The sequence below is a fragment of the Chlamydomonas reinhardtii genome, chromosome 12 (genome assembly GCF_000002595.2).
Source record: "Chlamydomonas reinhardtii strain CC-503 cw92 mt+ chromosome 12, whole genome shotgun sequence".
Lineage (NCBI taxonomy): Eukaryota > Viridiplantae > Chlorophyta > Chlorophyceae > Chlamydomonadales > Chlamydomonadaceae > Chlamydomonas > Chlamydomonas reinhardtii.
The window spans coordinates 8,751,952-8,772,377 of NC_057015.1; the positions used below are offsets into that span (position 1 = coordinate 8,751,952).

The 20,426-nt window shown below is 62.9% G+C and overlaps 8 protein-coding genes across 10 annotated transcripts in view; 3 read left to right on the top strand and 5 right to left on the bottom strand.

The window, feature by feature from the left end:
* CHLRE_12g545752v5 (uncharacterized protein) overlaps positions 1 to 4,154 on the top strand; it is a 5,532-nt gene extending 1,378 nt beyond the window's left edge. Inside the window, exons 3-9 of the mRNA XM_043068872.1 lie at positions 1,201 to 1,292; positions 1,593 to 1,750; positions 2,007 to 2,051; positions 2,799 to 2,852; positions 3,144 to 3,279; positions 3,486 to 3,531; positions 3,629 to 4,154. Of these exons, the coding sequence (XP_042919102.1) occupies positions 1,201 to 1,292; positions 1,593 to 1,750; positions 2,007 to 2,051; positions 2,799 to 2,852; positions 3,144 to 3,279; positions 3,486 to 3,531; positions 3,629 to 3,823 (726 nt within the window). The 3' untranslated portion in view covers positions 3,824 to 4,154. The remainder of the gene's footprint in view (positions 1 to 1,200; positions 1,293 to 1,592; positions 1,751 to 2,006; positions 2,052 to 2,798; positions 2,853 to 3,143; positions 3,280 to 3,485; positions 3,532 to 3,628) is intronic.
* A 22-nt stretch (positions 4,155 to 4,176) lies between these two features.
* On the bottom strand, positions 4,177 to 6,512 carry CHLRE_12g545700v5 (uncharacterized protein). Its single transcript, XM_043068868.1, has 3 exons — positions 5,850 to 6,512; positions 5,464 to 5,612; positions 4,177 to 5,169 (listed from the first exon to the last, which is right to left on the bottom strand). The coding sequence occupies exons 1-3, from the start codon at positions 5,875 to 5,877 to the stop codon at positions 4,915 to 4,917; spliced, it is 432 nt and encodes a 143-aa protein (XP_042919103.1). The 5' UTR covers positions 5,878 to 6,512; the 3' UTR covers positions 4,177 to 4,914.
* A 100-nt stretch (positions 6,513 to 6,612) lies between these two features.
* CHLRE_12g545703v5 (uncharacterized protein) lies at positions 6,613 to 8,624 on the top strand. Its single transcript, XM_043068869.1, has 2 exons — positions 6,613 to 6,707; positions 6,887 to 8,624. The coding sequence occupies exons 1-2, from the start codon at positions 6,678 to 6,680 to the stop codon at positions 7,073 to 7,075; spliced, it is 219 nt and encodes a 72-aa protein (XP_042919104.1). The 5' UTR covers positions 6,613 to 6,677; the 3' UTR covers positions 7,076 to 8,624.
* Positions 8,625 to 8,626: 2 nt separating this feature from the next.
* On the bottom strand, positions 8,627 to 10,517 carry CHLRE_12g545650v5 (uncharacterized protein). Its single transcript, XM_043068867.1, has one exon. The coding sequence runs from the start codon at positions 10,450 to 10,452 to the stop codon at positions 9,718 to 9,720; it is 735 nt and encodes a 244-aa protein (XP_042919106.1). The 5' UTR covers positions 10,453 to 10,517; the 3' UTR covers positions 8,627 to 9,717.
* On the bottom strand, positions 8,627 to 12,412 carry CHLRE_12g545704v5 (uncharacterized protein). Its single transcript, XM_043068870.1, has one exon. It carries the CDS (start codon positions 12,305 to 12,307, stop codon positions 11,615 to 11,617), a length of 693 nt encoding a protein of 230 aa, XP_042919105.1. The 5' UTR covers positions 12,308 to 12,412; the 3' UTR covers positions 8,627 to 11,614.
* A 238-nt stretch (positions 12,413 to 12,650) lies between these two features.
* CHLRE_12g545619v5 (uncharacterized protein) lies at positions 12,651 to 14,782 on the bottom strand. Its single transcript, XM_043068866.1, has 2 exons — positions 14,698 to 14,782; positions 12,651 to 14,467 (listed from the first exon to the last, which is right to left on the bottom strand). Exons 1-2 carry the CDS (start codon positions 14,723 to 14,725, stop codon positions 14,142 to 14,144), a joined length of 354 nt encoding a protein of 117 aa, XP_042919107.1. The 5' UTR covers positions 14,726 to 14,782; the 3' UTR covers positions 12,651 to 14,141.
* Positions 14,783 to 14,836: 54 nt separating this feature from the next.
* Positions 14,837 to 17,602, bottom strand: CHLRE_12g545600v5 (uncharacterized protein). 2 transcript variants are annotated; one of them, XM_043068863.1, is made up of 5 exons: positions 17,274 to 17,602; positions 17,016 to 17,120; positions 16,706 to 16,802; positions 16,322 to 16,470; positions 14,837 to 15,981 (listed from the first exon to the last, which is right to left on the bottom strand). In XM_043068863.1, the coding sequence occupies exons 1-5, from the start codon at positions 17,361 to 17,363 to the stop codon at positions 15,757 to 15,759; spliced, it is 666 nt and encodes a 221-aa protein (XP_042919111.1). In that variant the 5' UTR covers positions 17,364 to 17,602; the 3' UTR covers positions 14,837 to 15,756. The 2 variants fall into 2 exon arrangements, with proteins under 2 accessions (XP_042919111.1, XP_042919110.1); XM_043068864.1 differs by having other exon boundaries at positions 17,274 to 17,400.
* On the top strand, positions 17,493 to 20,425 carry CHLRE_12g545550v5 (uncharacterized protein). 2 transcript variants are annotated; one of them, XM_043068861.1, is made up of 6 exons: positions 17,493 to 17,815; positions 17,970 to 18,139; positions 18,330 to 18,488; positions 18,643 to 18,726; positions 19,011 to 19,393; positions 19,622 to 20,425. In XM_043068861.1, exons 2-6 carry the CDS (start codon positions 18,017 to 18,019, stop codon positions 20,058 to 20,060), a joined length of 1,188 nt encoding a protein of 395 aa, XP_042919108.1. In that variant the 5' UTR covers positions 17,493 to 17,815; positions 17,970 to 18,016; the 3' UTR covers positions 20,061 to 20,425. The 2 variants fall into 2 exon arrangements, with proteins under 2 accessions (XP_042919108.1, XP_042919109.1); XM_043068862.1 differs by having other exon boundaries at positions 17,703 to 17,815; positions 19,622 to 20,424.
* The last annotated feature ends 1 nt before the right edge of the window (position 20,426 follows it).

Below are 20,426 nucleotides of genomic sequence, written 5' to 3' on the forward strand. Positions count from 1 at the left end.
TTTTTGAGCTGGGCGAGTCGCTCGGGGTCGAGTTGCTGCGCCGGCGGCAGCTGAACCTCTGGCTGCACAGCCGGGGCCATTTTGCAATTGCAATTTGGATATGGCAGTGGAGTGCTGAGTGCGGAAGGTGTCGGAGACGGTGCAGGTGACCCACGGACCGAGCAGCCGATCGCCGAGAGCGAACCCGGTCGTGGGGCAGGTCTCCGGCACGGCCGCCTGTGGCTCCTTCCCTGTGACTTCGCACGCCTTGGCTGGGTGTTTGGCGTGGGTGAGTTGTTGGTGTGGAGGATGACTGGGTGGTATGGGGGGTGCGGGAGGCCTGGCGGCGGAGGCCAGAGTGGCTGAGAGCGGGGATGGCTTAAGGGCGGGTGGGCGAGCTGGGCCCGAATTGAGACGCGGCTTGGGATTACCCCAGGGTACGTGGCGCGTGTACTGTGGCACGGTGCACGCGGCACGCCTGCTTTCGCTCAACCGGCTCGTAAGACAGAGTTTGGACTTCTGGGGGGGGGGCAATTGCATGCAGCCGAAGGACTTGGGAAGAGGGAAATGGAGAGCGGTTACGAGCACGGACACGGCTTTGCAACATGCGTGCGTCACCATGGGTTTGGCACCGTCTCTTGCTTGTGCGCGCCTGCAGGTGGTAAAGGAGCGTTACCTCCGAGATGACATCTGGTGCGTGTGTCTCTGGCTGTGTATGTGTTGGCCCTGGCTTGGCTGGCAGGTGCCGGGGACGGGGGGAGGACAGGCAGGAGGGCAGGCATGGCCTGGCGGGGCCTGGCGGGGGCAGGCGGGGGCAGGCGGATGCTGACGGCGGCGGGATGACAAGGGTTGGCAGGGCATGTGGGGAAGCGGAAGCGGAAGGGGCGCGACGGGACTGGCACGGGGTATAGGAGCCGGCCGGGTCAGGCGCCGGTGCAGCCGGCGCGGCGGCGCTACAACCAGCCAGGGCGCCGGCGCGGCACGGGTATGTGCAAGCTGGTTAGGTCGGGGAGGCAGGGCTGGGCCGCGGAGGAGACTGGAGGGTAATGCAGCCGGGCACGACGCAGGTGGAGCGAGTGTTGCCCTGGCTCCAGGCCGCACATACACACGGCCCCCCTTCCACCTCCTCCAACCCACCGCCTCCAACCCACCACCGCCCCACTGCCACCCTGCCATCCCCACACCACAAACCCCGCCCCCACCCCTCACCCGCACCCACAGGAGCGGCTCGCCTCCTCCCACAAGCTGTCCGCCACCGCGCCCCACTACCTGCTCATTGACACCAACGTGGCGCTGCACCAGGTACGGTGTAGGTGGGTTGGTGTAGGGTGGGTGGCGGTGTGGGGGTGGGGATAGGGTGTTTGCAAACCAGGGGATGGGGTGTGTAGGTGTGTCGGGGAGTGTGGTTTTGGCGGTAGGGGCAGCAGAATGACATGGCCGTCAGGGGCTGAAGGCTGGAGGCTGGATCGTGTGCAGCACTGTGCTGGAGGAGGTGAGGCGGGGGAGAGGTCCACGTGGGAGAGTGAAATGCGGATAGGCCGTAGGCCGGGGAGGTGAAAGGCCGGGGGAGGCGTGTGTGGAGCTGGAGCTGTGGGCTTGCTTGAGCGCTGCAGCGGTGCCCACCTGGGCATACTGCTGCGGCTGGGCTTCACGGACCTGGCCTCCTTCCTGCTGTTCTTTGCGAGGCGTCGCACGGCTCCTGTGTCTACCGTGCTGCAAGCGGACGGGCTGCCGGCGGCTGAACTCGCTCAAGGCATACAGGGGGCGCTAGGTGCGTGAGCTACTGCTGGCTTCCTGGGTTGTGATAGCACCTGAGCGAGGCGCCGGGGCTCAGCGCCTGAGGGGGGGGGTGCCATGCATGTCTAAATTAGAAGAAATGTGTGTGTGTGGGGTGGGGGGGGGTGGGGGGTGGAGTTCAGTCCAGGACCCAAAACGACCGCGACCCAGCAACCACAGAAAGAGGGGGCTTCATCTCCCGACCTGACCCAACAGCACCTTCCTCGCCCGCTGTGCACATATGCTTGCAGAGCGCGTGCTGGCGGCAGCCCACGGCAACACCGGCGGTGTGGCAGGTATGTGATGCTGCCGCGCGCGTGCGTCTGTGCCACGACGCATGCGTGGGGCACTACCGAGGCCGCGCGCGGGGTTGGGGGCTGGGGTGGCGGGGGGCGTTGCAGCAGGAACCCTTAGCTCCCGACCTGACCCAACAGCACCTTCCTCGCCCGCTGTGCACGCCTGTTTCTATTCAGGGCGCGGGGTGGTGGCGGCCCCGGCGGCGGCGGTGCGGCAGGTACGTGACGCCTCAGCGCGTGTGCTGTGGAACGTGTTTGGGGCAACGATGCCGCAGTGGCGAGCGGCCTTCGACGGCGTTGAATGTCCCCCAGGTCCTGGATGTGCCAGGGGGGGTCATCGGCCTTCATCATTCACTCTATCCAGCGCTCCGGCGAGAGGGGAGGGTATTTCATTCCAGGACCCATGCGTGATCCTGATCTTGCTGTCCAAAGCCCGGACAATGCGACTGCGCGACTTCATGACTTGACGCGCACCCACGCAGAGCTCGTGGCGGTGACGGCAGCGCCGGTGCTGGTGGGGCACGGCGGTGGGACCGGCGGCGTTGTGGCAGTAGGTACGTGTGTGACGCCGCTGCTATGCACCTTTCGACCACGGGTGGGGCGCTAACGTTCCAAGGGTCGCATTTGCCCTGGGAAACGAGGGGGTATGGAGGGTGCTTGTGCCGTGTTGGGTTCTGCTTCTGCTGATGACTGGCTGCTGCATGTCCGTCATAGCGTTACGTGCTGCACCTTTTGACCCCTCCTCAGCTGGACCGCCGCCTGCCGCCGCCCTCGTGCCCGCCGGCAATCCCGCGGCTAAGGGTGAGTGCATTCAGATCATTCGGCGGATAGATATTGTTGCCCCTTGGAGTGAGTGGACTGACCCACATCAATCCCAGCTTTGCGCCTACGCCGAATGCAGTAGTGCGATGCAAGCGGCGTCACCTCATCTTGACTCAAGCGCTTCTTCGTTCCATTCGCCTTTCCTCCGTCAGCGGCACAATCGCATTGTTGTTGCGCACTGCATTGAACTATTCAAACACGCACGCGTCGCCATCTATGCCCACTTCTTCTGACGTATGTCTTGCATTTGATGCCCTGGTTGCGCTGCAGTGGCCCGCATCTACCGCACCGGCCCGGGGCTGACGGCTGTGGGGCTGCTGGCCTGGTACAAGTGGCTGCGGGTACTGCGGGGTGAGAACCCGCCGCGCGGCAACCAGCAGCTACTGTGGGCCTTCATTGTGCTCGCGTGCGGCGTCAGCGCCGGAATCCTCCTGTGTGATGCCGGGAGCTTTCTGGTTAACTTCGTGCACGGGGGCGGCCCGCTATAGGGTGCACGAAGTTGGCCAGAAAGCTCCCGCCATCACACAGGAGGATTCCTGCGCTGACGCCGCACGCGAGCACAATGAAGGCCCACAGCTGCTGGTTGCCGCGACGCGGGTTCTCACCCCGCAGCCACTTGTACCAGGCCAGCAGCCCCACAGCCGCCAGCGCCGGGCCGGTGCGGTAGATGCGGGCCACTGCAGTGCAACTATGATCAGGCATGCCGGCGTCGCCGTCAACTGACTCTTCTCCGCACTGTGCCCCCTTCCCCCCAGGCGCCCCCATCAGCTTGTGACCGTGAGGGGCAGCGGAAGCATCGGCAGCAAGCGAAGCCGTCTTCGGCAGCCCCCTGGGGCGCGATGGCGGGCAGCGGGCAGCGGGCAGCGGTGCTGCGAATGGCCAGCAGCGCGGCACCGGTGGACGCGGCGTGGTGGCTACAGCGGCGCGGAGGTGGCCACCAGCGACACTGACATCGGCATGCTGTCGCTCGCCGGGCGATAACGTAGTGGGGTTGAAACAGTTTTAGCACGCGGGGTTGTGTATGCGGCCAAGGTTAAGATTCACGCTCTAGCTTAGATTGCATTGGTTACAACTTACAAGGGGGAGCTGCTGACAACCCCAAGCTTCGCTGGCTGATGGGCCTGAGACGCCGGGGGAGGGCGCGCGTGAAGTAAGGGGCCGTTCGGTGCTCCCGCTGCGTTCAAAGTCTCAGAGCTGTATGTGCATCATGCGGCGGTGTAGTTGGAATGAAGCCGAGGCAGGTGGCGTTTGAGAGCGCTCTCGCCAGTCCAGAGACTGGCAGGCTGCTGAGGCAGTGTGTCCGGGCCGGGTCGGAGGCAGGCCCACAGCTGTAACATCAACGCAGGTGGTGGCGTGACGTGGCGTGTGCTACCGTGGCGGGTAACAGGTAGCATGGTGGGCCCGTCAATGCCGCCCATGCTTAAAGCATCACGTCCTATGTAGGGGCTCGGCCCTCTCTCCAGCCGAACCAAAGCTGACACCCCTTGCTCTGGCCCCAGTGTATTTAGCAGCCCGCAGCGGCACCCGGCCAGGGGCCGCCGCCAAGCTGCAGAAAACTCAGCAACCCACAGCCACAACAAATCTCATACCCATGAACAGCTCGTGGGCAGGCAGACGGCTCAGACCTGAGACACGGCACCACCAGAAAACCCTCAAACATGGAGGACAAGAGGATGACGGGGCCAAACGAAGAATGAGGAAAGGCCCCCAGGCAATCGGCACAGACCACTGCAGACGAGGCAACACACCGGCCACTGACCTGCTGCCAGACCTGGCGGTCAATTGGTTATTTGGAACCTGCACTTGGGCTCGCTTAGCCATAACCGCAAGTTGCCTGCTTCGGTCTATAACAAAGGGATGACAACGACACCAAGCCGCTTCTGCCCAGGCCTCTAAGGTTTAGATGCCTGCATTTCGGTGAGGCACGCACGTGGAGAAATCGTTGTGTTGCAGTCCTCAAACAGGAATGAAAATGTCATGCTGTACACGCTGCTGGTTTGGTTGCCGTGGCAGCTGCCGCAACGCACACACCTTCTACGGGTCAGCCGTTGCTTGCCGCCCGCCCCCCCCCCCCCCCCCAGCTAATGGCGCCCGCTCTCAGATTTAGTGTGCCCCCGGTCCGACTTATTGCGTCCGCCTGCTGCCGCAGCACTGAACGGCCGCCGCCGCCCGCCGGAGACTTCAGACAGCCCAGGCCGCCACGGCCATTCACGGCGGCGCGGGCCTCGCGTACCGCGGCCTCCCGTTCCATGCGTCGCTTGGACAGCGCAGCGTCCAGAGCTGGCCGGGGGAAGATCTGCGGTTAGGGGGGGAGCGGCGACAAACTCTCACATTCACATGCACAAGTGCCCTTTCATTCCCTGTCCTTCCCTTGCCTGCCCACGCTTTTCATGCCACCCCGTGGTCACATTGCTACAGAGTACAGACCCCTGCTCCCTACCTCCACCCCCGCCGCCCCGCCCTAGCCATCCACTCATCCCCGCTCCCGCAACCCTCTTCATACTTGTGGTAAAATCCCGCCGTTCTCCACATGAACGGCTAACCCCTCCCCAAGCCGCCCACGCCCACGCCTACTCGCCCCCCACCCCACCTTGGCCACCAGTCCGTCCAGCAGGCTGTCGTACACCAGGCGGTGGTGGTCGAAGGGGCTCGGGCCCAGCACGGCGCCGCAGCCGGGCACGGGGCACACGTTGTGGTTGCCGCCGATTTCCACACGCGCCTCAATGCAGTCGTAGCAGTCTGCAGTGTGTGGCGTGGCATGAGGTTGGAAGGGAGGTGGAACGACAGGTGCATTTGGGATGAGGCCGTGATGGTCTCCCGTTCCCGCTCTAGCATCAAGCAGGCCTGGGGAACAAACTTGTCTCCATTTCGTTGCAACCACTACGAAACCAGCAGTAGTTCAACCCAGATTGCTTAACAACCACCCGCCCATCCATCCAGCGCAGCCACCCACCCACCCACCCAGCCTTCACTCACACGTGTGCCCGTATTCCAGTGCCGTCATTGCCTCTTTGAGCAGCTCCCCACACACAGCTCCCGCGCTAGCGAGGCCGCAGGCCGGCCCATCAGATGTGCATTCAGGTGCGCAGCAGCGCCGCGACCAACTTGCCGGCGAGACCCTCCGGGCTCGCGAGAAGCAGCCCGCTCGCAAGGACGACTATGAGCACCTTCTCCATCTTTACGTTGAGCAGGTCCATTTTCGAGCTCAGCTCGGCTGAGCGCAGGTCCAGTTTTGCGCTGAGCTCCGTTGAACGCAGGTCAATCTTTGCGCTGAGTTTGGCGGAGTGCAGGTCCAAGTCTGACTTCTTGACCAGGTCGTTGGTGCAGGGCAATACTTTGATCATCATTTCAGCCTCCTTATCTGTGAAGCCCGCCTGCTTGTAGTGCTCGGCTGCATCAGCCCGAACTATGCCCTTCCGACGCGAGCTAGGCATGACTGGCGTGCCCGGAACAACCATTGCAGCAACATTTCGGAGAGGCAACAGGTTTGTCTTTCCGCGGGTGAAAGGTTTTACGGGCGAAGGCATTCTCTCTGCAGCAATTAACTTTACTTGGTAGTGTATTCGGTAGCGTAGCTTGCAAATCACCTGCTAGACCTCAATTTGACGCGACAGCCTTGAAAGTTGAAACGTTTGGGGGATGGGTCCCCAAGCACTCATGCCAAGCACTGGGCCCTCGTGCCAAGCACTGGGCCCTCGGTATATAATTGAAACTTTTACAGGACTCCTGTACAGATCTTGTAACCCCAAGCCAGAACTTTCACTAGACTTTCGAAAGCCCCTCCCCCACTCCGAAAACGGTGTGATGCCCCTTGTCACCAGTGGTGAGGACCAGGTGCGCACTTGCGCCGGACGTCTTTACCATATACACGTGCACCAAAGACCAACGTAATAAGCCGCCGGGCCGGAGGAGATCGCACACACCTGCACACGCGCCCTATGCGCAACAACTGGCACCCTTCCACATCGACTGCCCCAACGTTCCTTCCACCCACCGACCCACGCACCCGACAGCCACTCTCGCCAACCTCTAATGCGTGTGGGCGGAGGCCAGGCACGACCCGGCGCTGCAGGCCGCCCTGGCCGCTGCCACCCCGGCGGCTTCTTCGGCCCCAGCCCCGGCGCCAGGGTTTGTTTACCACTGCGTTCGGCACCATGGCCTCCAAGGATAACTTCACCGCGGAGACCAAGGCAGATGGCTGATGTCAAATTGCCGGGCGGTTCAAAGGGGTCGGCAAGCATCCCCGCCAAGCATCTTCCGCGCTGGGCTGCACGCAAGCTTACGCCCATGCAGCTGCGGAAATGGCATGAGCACATGCGTTACAGGCGCTGCAAGAAGCCCTGCGCCACTCCTGTGCCGCGTGTGCTTTGCTTTGTTGTGCCGCCTGGTGGCGGCGGCGGCAGCAGTCAAGGCTACAGGCTGGGGAAGGCGCCCACGGGGCGGGGCCGCTTGGGGCTGGGGGCGGCGAAGAGACCTGCTGACAGAGGGTGCGGTATGAAGGGAGGCGCGCGCCCACGCATCCGCCGGTGCAGCATGCCGCCACAACCCCCCGAGTGCCGCAAAGCAAGCAGGGCTTATTGAGCTTTGTTGCGCGCAGTGCGGGCCAAGTGCTGGGGAGGTGGGCAAGGGCCCCGCCAAGGCGGCCACCGGCAGGGCGCAGCGGGACACCAAGTGCTGGCCTGCATGGTTCGGGAGGGGGCGCTGTGGGCGGCTTGACCCACTTGGGCGCCCACGCCCACCAACGCACGCACCCTCACAGCAGCTGCAGCAGCCTCCAGCCCACCCACACCCAGCCAGAGCAGCACCGGGCGAACGGCCGCGCCACCAGCAGCACGTGCTGGTGCGGCGGACTGACTTGTGCGCGCGTGGGTGCAGAAGCGGGGTGGGACCATGGGCGCGGGGGGGGGGGGGGTAGGGCCGCCATGGGGTTTTGACCTTGCTTCCCGCCGTCTCCGCGTCCCTCCACCCTTTCAGGCGCGGCAAGTTGCGCTCCCACCCAACATTGCCGGCTACCCAACCAGGGTTGGCTAACAACCCGGCAACCCAACCTGGGTTGGCGTTGCTTCGGCTCCCCGCAAGCGTTTTTGCACAACAGAAAGTTGTGGCATAATCCATTGTGCCCAGACCGTGCTGTGACGTTGTTAGCCTGTAACGCTGTTACGAGTGCTGATGATGCATGGAATACGGGTGCTAATGTGAAAGTGCGCTGCTTGAGACTGTATTGTAGTCGTTGAAGTGGCATCGTAGGAAAATGTGAAGAGGTATGTAAGCGATGTTATCTGAGGGATAGTGAGGTGTTGTATGGGTGTGCGTCCGTGACAGACGATGTGACAGACTATAACATTCGTGCTGAGTGATAAGCGGCAAAAGGCTGGTTGCTACGCGTGTGAGTCTGATTTGTAAAGCTGTGTCGGTTGCTAGTTGATAGTTATGCATGAAACACGTAACAGTAACCCGTAGCAGTACCTGTGTGTGTACTTGTGTGAACTAGTACTACTTCAGCGTGTTGGTAAGTACGGTAATGTGAGGGGCGATGTAGGCCTTGTGTACAGGGATAGTAGCAGCTGTGTCTTGTCAGTCAGGTAGGTAGCGTACTGGTGCATGTCAACTGCAAGTGTGGCATAGGAAGCCCCTGCTGACCTGAGACCGCTGGAATCTGAGAGCCTGGGCCGCGCTGTGGCACGGCGACCGCCCACCCCACACCTTGGTGTGCACGGAAACGGGCCCAGCGCCTGTGCGTTGGACCCATGAATGTGCCGCCATGCTTACATCGGGATTACAGCCATGGGACACATGAATGCAGCAGCACTCCCGACGCATCTAGCCAGATACAGCAAACTGCAAAGACTCCCTGCACCCGATTGGACCACACCTGCCACAGGGTATCACAGATGAAACCATTTATACCGAATAGCTTCCCAGTTCCCACAGAGCCGCGCACACTGCTAACGCTTGCGCTTGTGACATGGCTGTCACGTCTTCCCATGGGCTGATGCAACCCGCACGTGCCCCGCTAGATGTTGAGCTGTGGTCTGCTCTGGTCCCTTGCTCCGCGGACCAGCAGAACAGGCGGGTGACGGACAATACGTGCTCCGTCGGTATATTACAAGCGTTCGCAGTCTGTAACGTGACTGCTCTGACGGGTCTTTAACTCTGAAATCGCTAAATGAAAGGTCGTTCAAGTAGCTCAAGCAAAGACAAGCTTGCTTGAGCTCTCTCACGCGTTAACCTCGCTATCTCCGCATGGGACGCGGGCCAGTTCAGCCACCGCCCACCAGTCAAGCCTGGCCGCTAACGACTGGCGCCCAAACACACGAGGCTAATGCAACGTAGCATACACACGATACACTGGGAAATGCGGCGGCCTGAGCCCAGTCAACGGCTCAGCCACCCGGTTCCACGAACTCAACACACGACACACGCGACTGGCACGACCGGCAACTCCCCTCACAGCCTCTTACGGCACCCCGGGTCTTGCCCTTCCGTCTGCCGTACGCGCATCGGCACAGCTAAACACAGCACGGTGACACGCTATGCTAGGTAACCCGCTGGGGTGTGACAGCTGTCACGTCTTCCCATGGGCTGATGCAACCCGCACGTGCCCCGCTAGATGTCCCCCCCCCAGCCACGGAACGTGAACGGCCGTGGTCTGGTGATACGAGTTGGGGCACAGTGGAAAACACACAGAAAAGCAAACGCGTCTCAGGCGCGGTACACAGACAGCACGCATAAAAGACAGACACATGCAGTAAATCACACTCACATGCGGCGAGTTGCCATGCCAGCTGCAATGGCAGAGCTCAGATGAGGAAAGGCAATCAATGTTTTAAGATATACACAGCCCTCACAGCACGGGCTCGCCCGCGCTCATGGCGGTTACGAAACCCCACCTCTTAATGCCCTTCGACAGCAGCACCAACCACACACAGGTCGCACACGACGCAATCAACAACTCCCCACTGGCGCGCCGCTTGCGCAGCCTGCTGAGCCGTGCCTTGCCCGCCTTGCCCACGTACTCACGCGGCACCCTGGCTATCACGGCATCAGTGACGAAGTCCCTCGTTGCCTCCACGTGCGTATCCACGGCTGCCGGATACACCTCCAGCCAGATCACGTTCATGCCAATGCCGTCCTGTTGAGCCCGGCGTAGGCTGGCCGCCTCCAAAGCAGCGAGACCGCTGACAGGTCTGCCCCTGCGCAGGGTGCAACCGTGCGCACGCACCCACGCCGCGGTGGCGTCAGGCACGTTGAGCGGCGCGTAGACGGACGTGACCTGAGACAGGTCAATTAGCTCCGACAGGCACTCCAGCTCCGACGGTGTAGACTCGGGCAGGCTGACTCCACGTGACGGCAGCTCCTCGGCAGGGGGCGGCACGGCAGGCTCGACACTGGTAACGGCCGCTGCACGCGCCTGTTGCTTGGGGACCAGTCTGGGCCGAAGTTGGGCGTGTGTAACAGTTTCGGTGGCGCCATCGGGGTACTCGATCAGGAAGTAGTGCACTCGGCGCTGTTGACCCGCGTAGCTGACCACGCCGGTGTTGGTCGCGCTCCTGGCCCTCCTGCCCTTGGCCTCCTTCATAGCAAGCGCTCCTTGAAGGTCCTTGAACTTGGCTGGCGGTGTAGACGACGCGGCTTGACCTTAACCTTGAGCCTGACAAAGGTTGTCCGGCGTCACGCCCTTGGCTGTGCAGCTGGGGCACACCCAAGCACCTTTGGGAATCCCCTCGAGCAGTGGCGTGAGGCAGAAAGTGTGCCAACCGTCGCTTGCAACGTCGCCAATCCTTGAACATGGGCACAGGGTGGTGCCCTGGTTTTCCTGGCGGTGTTTAACCGCTGATGCGACCTCCCTAGTGTCCGCCGGTAGACAGCGCCGACACTGCTTGGGGTTTCTGGTACAGAAATTGGTGCGGTGAGCTTGGTCTCTGGGGGACCCATGCGACGTCACCAATCCTTGAATGCAGGCGGTGCAGGGCGGTGCCCAGGCCTTGCAGGAAACACACGTGGTCGGTGACCACTGAAGATTTGCTGGTGCAAGCTGCTGCACGTCTCCAGCGTGTCTTGTCTTTGGCTAAACCTACTGCTGCCAGGCAGGCCGCCTCCTCGATCTAGGTGTTGCTGTTGTCGCTGCTGTGGGCAGTGGAATCCACCTCACCTTACATGCGCCGGCAGCGGCTGAGGCATCTTCTGTTGACGCGCTGCCGCTGCTGCGGCCTGCAGGTTCTGCTAACATGCTGCCGCCGCTGGGGCGCGCAGCTGACGATACACTGCCGCCACTAAGGCGCGCAGCTGCTGGAGCACTGCCGCCGCCACGGGGGCGTGCGGCTGACGATACGCTGCCGCCACTAAGGCGTGCAGCTGCTGGAGCACTGCCGCCGCCACGGGGGCGTGCGGCTGCTGATGTGCTGCCACCGTTACTGCTGGTGGTGGCTGGTGATCACTCACGAGATGATGGACTGTAACTTGCACGATGCACTACGGCAGCTAGGACCTCTGGCCCGCGCCTGCGTGCTGTGCGCTAACACCGCCGGTGCCAACTGCCAACTGGTGGCGATTGCACCAGGGACTGTCGATGACAGGCCCTTGCTGCTGATTGCTGCCCTGTCGCTGCTCGGCAGGGTCCGGGACTCGGTAGATGGAAGCATCTGACGTGTCTGAGCCGGCTCGAGCTGTCGCTTGTGTTGCCTGGGTCTCGGTGGTGTCACCTGACGGCCTGGTGCCTGCGCTTTGCTCGCTATCTGCCACTACACCCTCGTGACTGCTAGCCGCCACGGCTCTGGGCCTGCGGGCGTTGACTTGGGGTCTGCTGCGGCTCCGGCCGGGCCGACGCCACCCCGACTGCCTACCTGCCGCTCGACACTCGGCGGCCGGTAGTTCTTGCGCTTGCCCGTGCTGCTCAGTCTTCTCGCACATGGGAACGGTGCGGTCAATGAAGCCGGACATGTAGGCGGCACCCTGATGCACCACCCGCTCACGGCAGTCAGCCCGCGCGCTATCCACCCTTGCACCTTCACGCTGCCGTCGTGCGTCGCGGCAGGGTCGGTCGTGGTGGTGGCGGGACTGTCGCTGGTGCCCGTGGGCGCTGCCTCGTCGTCCTTGGTTGCGGCTTTGCCGCCACTGCCTGGCTGGGTCGGCTGCTTGACCCGAGACGGTGCCGCCTGTGCAGGCACAATATTACGCGCTGCCTGCCCAGGCGGGCTTGCACTCGCTGGGACTTGCGTCGGCGCCGCCAGCTTTGAGCTCGCCAGTGTCGCAGCACGTGGGTGCTGAGCTGGTGCCGGTGCTGGCGGTCGAATCCGCAGCGGTGCTGGAGTCGTCGTTGTTGCATCCCCCCCCAGCTTCGGTGATGAGTCGTCGCCGAGGCTGGCATAGTAGACGACATACCGCTCAGCCGCTGCGAGAGCGGTACGCGCGCCGGGGGCATTGCAGAGAACCATGCTGATCACAAAGGTGGGATAATGGCTCACTGGGTGCTGCTGCGGTGCTGGGACCTGCGGCTGCACTGCTAGGCCCTGCCGCTGCTGGGTGACGGCTTGGCGGCTTGGGGATCCTGCTAGTGGTTGTTCGGGCCTTGCCAGGAGCTGCGGGACCGCTCACCGGTGACCGCGGAGCTGACGCACTGCGCTGAACTGCTGGAGGCGGCTCCCTGGGCGGTGACGGCGGGCGGCTCCTACTGCTGCCTGCAAACTTGGTTCCCGCTCTGGTAGCCCCTAACTCCCGCTGCCTGTCGCCTGATCTGGGCGCAGGCAGACCTGAGTCGAGCAAACCCCTGAGCTCGCGACTCGCCAGATCTTACAGCTTGCGCGCGCCGTTGTGAAGTCTTGACGGCGCACGCTCGAGACAGCAGTGACCGCAGCGCTCACACAGGTGTCGGCGGCTCAATGTAACAGTCGTAATGCATGTTGACTTGGTATGGCAGCTAGGTCTGGCTAGCGGTCTTTGACCGCGCTTGGCCGTGCTGGCACTACCCGCCGAAGCAACACTCCTCAACAGCCGCCTGGATCTCACGCCTCAAACTGCACCCTACGCTAGGCTTTGCCTGAGCACTAACAGCCTGTTGGGCTTGGGTGCGCCGCTTGGCGGCTAGCGATGCTGCTTGACGCCTCGGTAGCGGCGCTTGACGCCGCCGGACTTCTTGACGCTGCGCCCACGGTCGCGCTGGTGCAGGAGGTCAGTGTCGCGCTGGGTCTAGAGATCGAGCAGCCGTGCGCGGCGCCGACGGATGCAGGTCGCGCTTATCCGTCAGCGGGTTGCGTTGAATGCCAGCAGGTAGTCGACTCGACGCCAGAAGGCCTCGTCCTCGTTGCGCCTTGGCTGGAAGCGGAGGATTCGGGAGGGCTGCCTGTAGACCTGCGTGGGGTGGAGCCACCCGCAGGACTGGCTCTCCACGTAACGGAAGACCTCTTCAGCGGTGCCGCACTGAGGGATGAGGTCGTCCGTGTATGCTCCCTCTGTCGCCGCCTGCACGTCGCTGGGAACACTGCTACTGCCGCCGTCCGACTCCTCACTGGACTGCGTTGACGACAGGCTGGCACTGCGCGCCCGCTCTGCACGCTGCTGCTCTTGCACGTGCACGAGAAGGCAACTTCCCAAGGACCTGGCTGCGAGCCTGCTGCCGCGTGAGCTCACTGCGTACCGATGCCAGGTCAAGCTCAAGCTGCTTGACCTTCTCGTCGGCAGCAGCACGCTTTGCGTTCCGCCTGCCGGCGGAGCTCACGCTGGTCCTCTACCTCCCGCTCAACGTGCCTGACACGGTCGAGCGCCTGCTCTGACTCCCGCCTGTCGTCACGCACCTCCCACCGTAACGGCTCACGTTGCTGCTCGCGACTGCCGGTCAGCTGGTGGCTGGTGCGGCCGCGGCTCTCGTAGCCGCAGCCGCGTGCGCTCGGGCGTTGCGGACCGAAGCCTTGCGGGCTGCGGACCTGGCCGCTGTCTTCACGAGCGTAGCACTCGCTGGGACTTGCGTCAACGCCGCCTGCCTTGAGCACGCCAGTATCGCAGCACGTGGGTGCTGAGCTGGTGCCGGTGCTGGCGGTCGAATCCGCAGCGGTGCTAGAGTTGTTGCCTGCTCCGGCAGGTGTGGTCTGCTGTGACTCCCGCCACCCGCCTCCCGCTACGCACTTCCCACCGTAGCTGCTCACGCTGCTGCTCGCGGCTGCCGGCGGGCTGGTAGCTGGTGCGGCCGCGGCTCTCGTAGCCGCCGCCGCGCGTGCTCAGGCGTTGCGGACCGAAGCCTCGCAAGCTGCGGGCCTGGCCGCTGTCTTCACGTGCTCAACCCGGGGGCTTCGCCTGCTTGTCCTGCCCTTTGGGCGAGGGATCACAAGTGCGCCCGAGTTCGTCGGGCTTGCCGGCGTAGTGCGGCGGGGGATCTGGCACGCGTGTGCGCTTTGCGCTGGGCTGCTGCGCAGCCTGCTGCACGCTGCCTGCCTCACGCTTGCGCGAAGCTAGAGCTCCCGGGTCGGGCGTGTCGCCCCTGCTGTCTCTTTGAGACGCGGCAGCCGAGCCTTTGGCTCCGGGACGGGAGCCCTCTTCCTGCTGGCGAACGGACGCTAATCGGCTACCGCTTTGCGGGTCACGCCGGTCGCCGCGCCCGCTCACTGCACAGCAAGGTAAATCGGGCAAAGGAACAGCACTTAGTCCAGTGGATTAACAGCACGAAACCGCCGAGTCAGGAGGGCCAGTCGCTGCTCGTCGCTGTTCGTCCGCTGCTCTCTCGCACTCCTAAGATGCTAACGTTGCTCGGTCAGGCGAGCTAACGCTGAGTTGTGCTCAAGAACGTGACAGCACAACAATTCAAGCACGGCGTCAGTCGAAGCAGGTCGCTGACGGTACTTAGCAGCAAGGGAGTAGCGCATGCACTTGGTCCCGAGAGGAACCCAACGTCGTTCGCGGTGTCGCTAACCCTCGACTGCTGCGCCGGGCTTTGCCCTGGCTAACCCCAGAAGCAAGGCCTTTGGCCTTCGTGCTCACTGGTATCGGTCGGCGAGACGCACTCGGCGTTCGAGCAAGACCTCGCCCACTTTGTGGGCCGCGCCCACTTTGCAGGCGGTCTTTGCTTGAGCTGTGGTCTGCTCTGGTCCCTTGCTCCGCGGACCAGCAGAACAGGCGGGTGACGGACAATACGTGCTCCGTCGGTATATTACAAGCGTTCGCAGTCTGTAACGTGACTGCTCTGACGGGTCTTTAACTCTGAAATCGCTAAATGAAAGGTCGTTCAAGTAGCTCAAGCAAAGACAAGCTTGCTTGAGCTCTCTCACGCGTTAACCTCGCTATCTCCGCATGGGACGCGGGCCAGTTCAGCCACCGCCCACCAGTCAAGCCTGGCCGCTAACGACTGGCGCCCAAACACACGAGGCTAATGCAACGTAGCATACACACGATACACTGGGAAATGCGGCGGCCTGAGCCCAGTCAACGGCTCAGCCACCCGGTTCCACGAACTCAACACACGACACACGCGACTGGCACGACCGGCAACTCCCCTCACAGCCTCTTACGGCACCCCGGGTCTTGCCCTTCCGTCTGCCGTACGCGCATCGGCACAGCTAAACACAGCACGGTGACACGCTATGCTAGGTAACCCGCTGGGGTGTGACATGGCAGCCCCACAATGCCAGGTCAGGCCATGATCGCAAGTTGCCTGCTTCGCCGCTTGCAAGCTCATCGCCAGCTGAACGGTCTACAACAAAGGGATGACAACGACACCCAGCCGCTTCTGCCCAGGCCTCTAAGGTTTAGATGCCTGCATTTAGGTGAGGCACGCACGTGGAGAAGTCGGAAGAATGAAAATGTCCTGCTGTACACGCTGCTGGTTTGGTTGCCGTGGCAGCTGCCGCAACGCACACATCTTTTACGTGTCAGCCGTTGCTTGCCGCCCGCCCCCCAGCTAATGGCGCCCGCTCTCAGATTTATTGTGCCCGCTGTCCAATTTATTGCGTGCGCCTGCTGCCGCAGCACTGAACGGCGACGCCGAGTGCGGCCGGCCGCCGCCGCCCGCCGGAGACTTCAGACAGCCCCAGCCATTCACGGCGGCGCGGGCCTCGCGTACCGCGGCCTCCCGTTCCATGCGTCGCTTGGACAGCGCAGCGTCCAGAGCTGGCCGGGGGAAGATCTGCGGTTAGGGGGGGAGCGGCGATAAACTCTCACATTCACATGCACAACTGCTCTTCCATTCCCTGCCCTTCCCTTGCCTGCCCACGCTTTTCGTGCCACCCGTGGTCACCGTCCTGCAGACCCCTGCTCCTCACCTTCACCTCCCATGCACTTTCCCCTTCTGCATGGGGCTCTGCCGCCGCCACCCCCGCCACCCCCGCCGCCCCGCCCCAGCCATCCACTCATCCCCGTTCCCGCATCCCCCTTAATACTTGTGGTATAATCCCGCCGTTCTCCACATGAACGGCTAGCCTTTCCTCAAGCTGCCCACGCCCACGCCTACTCGCCCCCCACCCCACCTTGGCCACCAGTCCGTCCAGCAGGCTGTCGTACACCAGGCGGTGGTGGTCGAAGGGGCTCGGGCCCAGCACGGCGCCGCAGCCGGGCACGGGGCACACGTTGTGGTTGCCGCCGATTTCCACACGCGCCTCAATGCAGTCGTAGCAGTCTGCAGTGTGTCGCGTGGCATGAGGTTGGAAGGGAGGTGGAACGGCAGGTGGATTTGGGATGAGGCCGTGATGGTCTCAACCGTTCCCGCTCTAGTGTCAAACAGGCGTGGGGAACACACTTGTCTCCATTTCGTTGCAACCACTACGAAACCAGCAGTAGTTCAACCCAGATTGCTTAACAACCACTCACTCACCAATCCAGCGCAGCCACCCATCCACCCAGCCTTCACTCACACGTGTGCCCGCACTCCAGTGCCGTCATTGCCTCTTTGAGCAGCTCCCCACACAGCGTGTAGGACAGCTCCCGCGCCAGCGGGGCCGCAGGCCGGTCCTACATGAGCATGTGAGAGAGTGCGATTGACGTAGGCAGGATGCAGTGGTGGCAGGCAGCAGCTGAGGCAGCCGGGGCTGCAGCATCCGCACTGCCGCGAGTGGGCTCGTGGCAGTCCAGACAGCGTGCGTGACCCGCATGTCGCCGGATGATCCGCGTTGCAGTTGTGCGGTCAGAGCCTTGCCAGCTGGCCCAAAACCGCACGGGGATCACCTGGAAGTCATCTGGGTCAAGGGTTGCGCGCGCCTGCGCTATCGGCTCCTCCCCACCGGCGCTGCCACCACCATCGCCCCCGCCTCCATCGTCTGGTCCAGTTACCTGCAGGCCATGTCGGTTAGACAGCGTAAGGCGTAAGCAGGCAGCGCGGCGTGAGGGTATGAGAGCCAGATGCGCCGTCGGTGTCGGTTAACTCCGTGCTGACACCGTGCCGTGTCGGTTTACACAGCCCCTTGCCGCCCCTGCGCAGCTTACGGGTTTTGGCGTCTGCCCTTTTCGTCTCCGCTTGTTGTCTGGCGCGGGCGAGGCTGCTTCCGCGGTTGCCGTTGGAACGAAACTGTGCATCTCTCCGACACTGGTCGCTTTTTCTGTGCCCATCGATTCATACTTGGGATATTGTTGTGGTGATAGGATGCCTAGAGTAGGAAATATACTACTCAAGAAGGTCGCCGGGCTGCCGAGAAGGTTCGAGTAAGCGCGTTTGGCAGCTCGCGCAGGCGTCGGGGTGTGCCCCTCCGCCAAACGGGCAGCCGCTTCAGAAGCCACGGTTATCGTGCATACAACTGCAAAGGAAGTCGTAATACTTCTAGGAATGGGCGTGAAGGTCTTTTAAGTTTTTGCCGGCTCGGGTGATTGAAACTGTCTTAGAAAGTATTACAAGTTGATTAATAACTCGACACAGGTATTTCTGCCTCAGTGCTAAACACACACGTCTCGAGACTTGAAGTCTGGGTTCCAACCAGCTCGCTTTCTATCGTAGAGCTCGCTCGAAACCCGCTCATCTACAGCGCACGAATGTAAGTAAAATATGTGGTGAGCTGCCATCAACCGCGCGCGCGCACGGGCACACTCTGTTCCGGGCCGGGTCGACACCCACGCAACACCTTTCACACGGCTGACGCTGTTCGCGCTCCCGCGGGGCCTTGCCCTCGCCCTTCTCCTTGCACCCAGTCTACCAAGGTAACCGTGGCCTCCAAGCAGACATCAGCGTTGCAGCAATGCGCGGCCGCGCGCTCCTGAGCCGCTACCGTAGCGCGGCGGGGGTGTCCCTGCCACGCGCCTGCCCTGCCGTAGTCACCCGCACCGGCAACCCCGTTCAGGAATGGGACGCGGCAGCCGAGGTAAGACCAGCATAGCACGAGGAACAACACCGGACTTGTCTTCACTGGGTTTGCTCCCTCCCCAGGCTCAGTATGCCCTGAACGCAAACGCTGTGAAATCCCCGCGCGCATCTTTCAACCTGTATGCCACCCCTCGCCGCCACCGCACCCCACCCCACCGCCCACACTGCCACGGTGCCACCACCACTAGTACCGTGCGGGATGTCTCGCCGACTTCGTTGCCACACGGGGCGCCGCACCCCAAGAGCCAGGTGGCAGAAGCACCGGCACCGACACTGCTGCAGCTGAGCGGCTGTTGCGCACATCGTTCCGAGTGTGGGACGGGCCACTGGCAGGCATTGCACACGTGGTGAGTTGCAGGCAGCATACGCCTAGGCTTCTTGAGGCAATGGTACTCTACTCATCCATGGTATCAACAGAACTGATACCGCTTTGCAGTGTACACAAATTGCGACTTTAAGCATTGTGCGCTCATACGACGCGCGCTCTCATGCCTGTCGCAGGAGGGTCAGTTCAAGGCGCTGTACGAGGGCCCAAAGGGCGAGGAGGCGGCGGCTCAGTCGCCGCCGACAGATGATCTTGCAGAGGTGGGCATCATCCTAATAGGCTGGATGCGCGCCAACCAGCCAGCCGCATACCGCGTGCTGCAATGAGCGTTTTGCGTCAGAACTCGTGTTGTCCCGCTGCGCCACACTTTTCCCCACCTCAACTTGACTCTCTTGCTCTCTTCATACCACACATCAAACGCTGCGCATTTCTGCTGCGTGTGCCCTCCACCATAGCTGAATCTGTGCACCCATGCACCCCTTGCATTCCTGTGCCCCCTTCACCCATGCACAACCCATCCACAACCCATGTCCCCCATGAAAAGGCTCTGGCGGCTGACTTGGAGGCACTGCTGGCCGCCGCCCGGGCCGCCCGCCACGTGGTGTACGACATCAGCGGCAGCGAATCTGATTTCGGGCTACTGCCGCTAATACTGGAGCCGCGCCGCAGCAGCGGCCGCGGCAGCAGCAGCAAGGAGCCATGTGGTACCGGCAGTAGCAGCGGTGGCGCCGGCCTGCACGAGGGCGTTGAGGGGACGGCACGAGGCACGGAGGCAGAGGGCGCATGGTGGTCGGTGGCGGAGGCGGTGGCAGCGCCGCTGACATGGGGCGAGGTGGCGGCGAGCCTGGGCGTGTTGGCGCCGGAGCTGGTGGTGGCGCTGGCACCGCCGGAGCAGAACGTGTTCCATGACCGTGAGACCTTCTGGAGGTGCGGTGGGGTGTACACCATCCGTGCGTGTGCACGTGCTCAGTGGACGTTTTCAGCCAAGGGCAGGGAGGCGGTGGGGGCGGTGGGGGCGGTGTTGGGCAGGAGGCGGCGCGTGGCGGGGTTCTCCGAGTGAGCCGTGCCTGCGGCAGGGGAGACACGTTCTGGAATTTCACAGAACATGCAAGCGCGCCAACCAACATGGCACGGTGACTGCCCGCCCACGCACAGGCACATGTGGGAGCGGCACATCAGCCGACTTGGCGGCGGAGCCGCCCGAGAGGGCGACGGCGGCGGCGGAGAGGGCGTCCCGTGCCCGCCGCCACCCCTGGACTCGCTAGCGGCAGTGGACGCGTCAAGTGCATCCGCAGCTGCTGCAAGCGGCGCCAGCGGTGGCGGAGATGCCAGCGGCGCAGCCCCTTCGTCTGCTGCCGCCATGGCCGACGCGGTCCGGTGCTTTCTTGATGCGGTGCAGCTGCCCAGTGCTGCGGCTGCTACTGCTGGTGGTGACGGTGGCGGCTGTAGCAGTGCGGCGCAGCAGCCGGCGGTGATGCAGGTGTTTCTAGGTCTGGACGTGCTGGGGTGGAACCCCATTCCACTGATGTGGTTGGGCCGCTCACGGCGCAGTGGGGCCATCCTGGGGCTCATGACGGCTGTGGTGTGGACTTGAGCGGCTTTCTAAAATTTGGTGGTTGGGGTTGTGCGGGAGGAAGGCCGGGAGCTGTGTGTGCCGGTCGGAGAATCGGAGCAGGCAAGCTCGTAGAGGCATAGAGAGGCCTGACGAGGCGTAGTGGCAGTGGCAGTCAGTGCTGCAGGCGCTGATCGTGCGGTTTGTGCTTCCCGATGTACTGCTAGCCGTGACATAATGTCAAATCTTTTGGCTGCGCGTTGCCATGTTTGCAAAGCATCCCGATGACGTTGTTGGGGTTGTGAGGAGGGCACTATGCGTTAGTGTCCGTGCTGTGTGCTCGTTGGTGCTGTTGCGATGGATTTGCTTGGATTGCTGCCATGTGCCCTTTTGCATGTAATTTACACC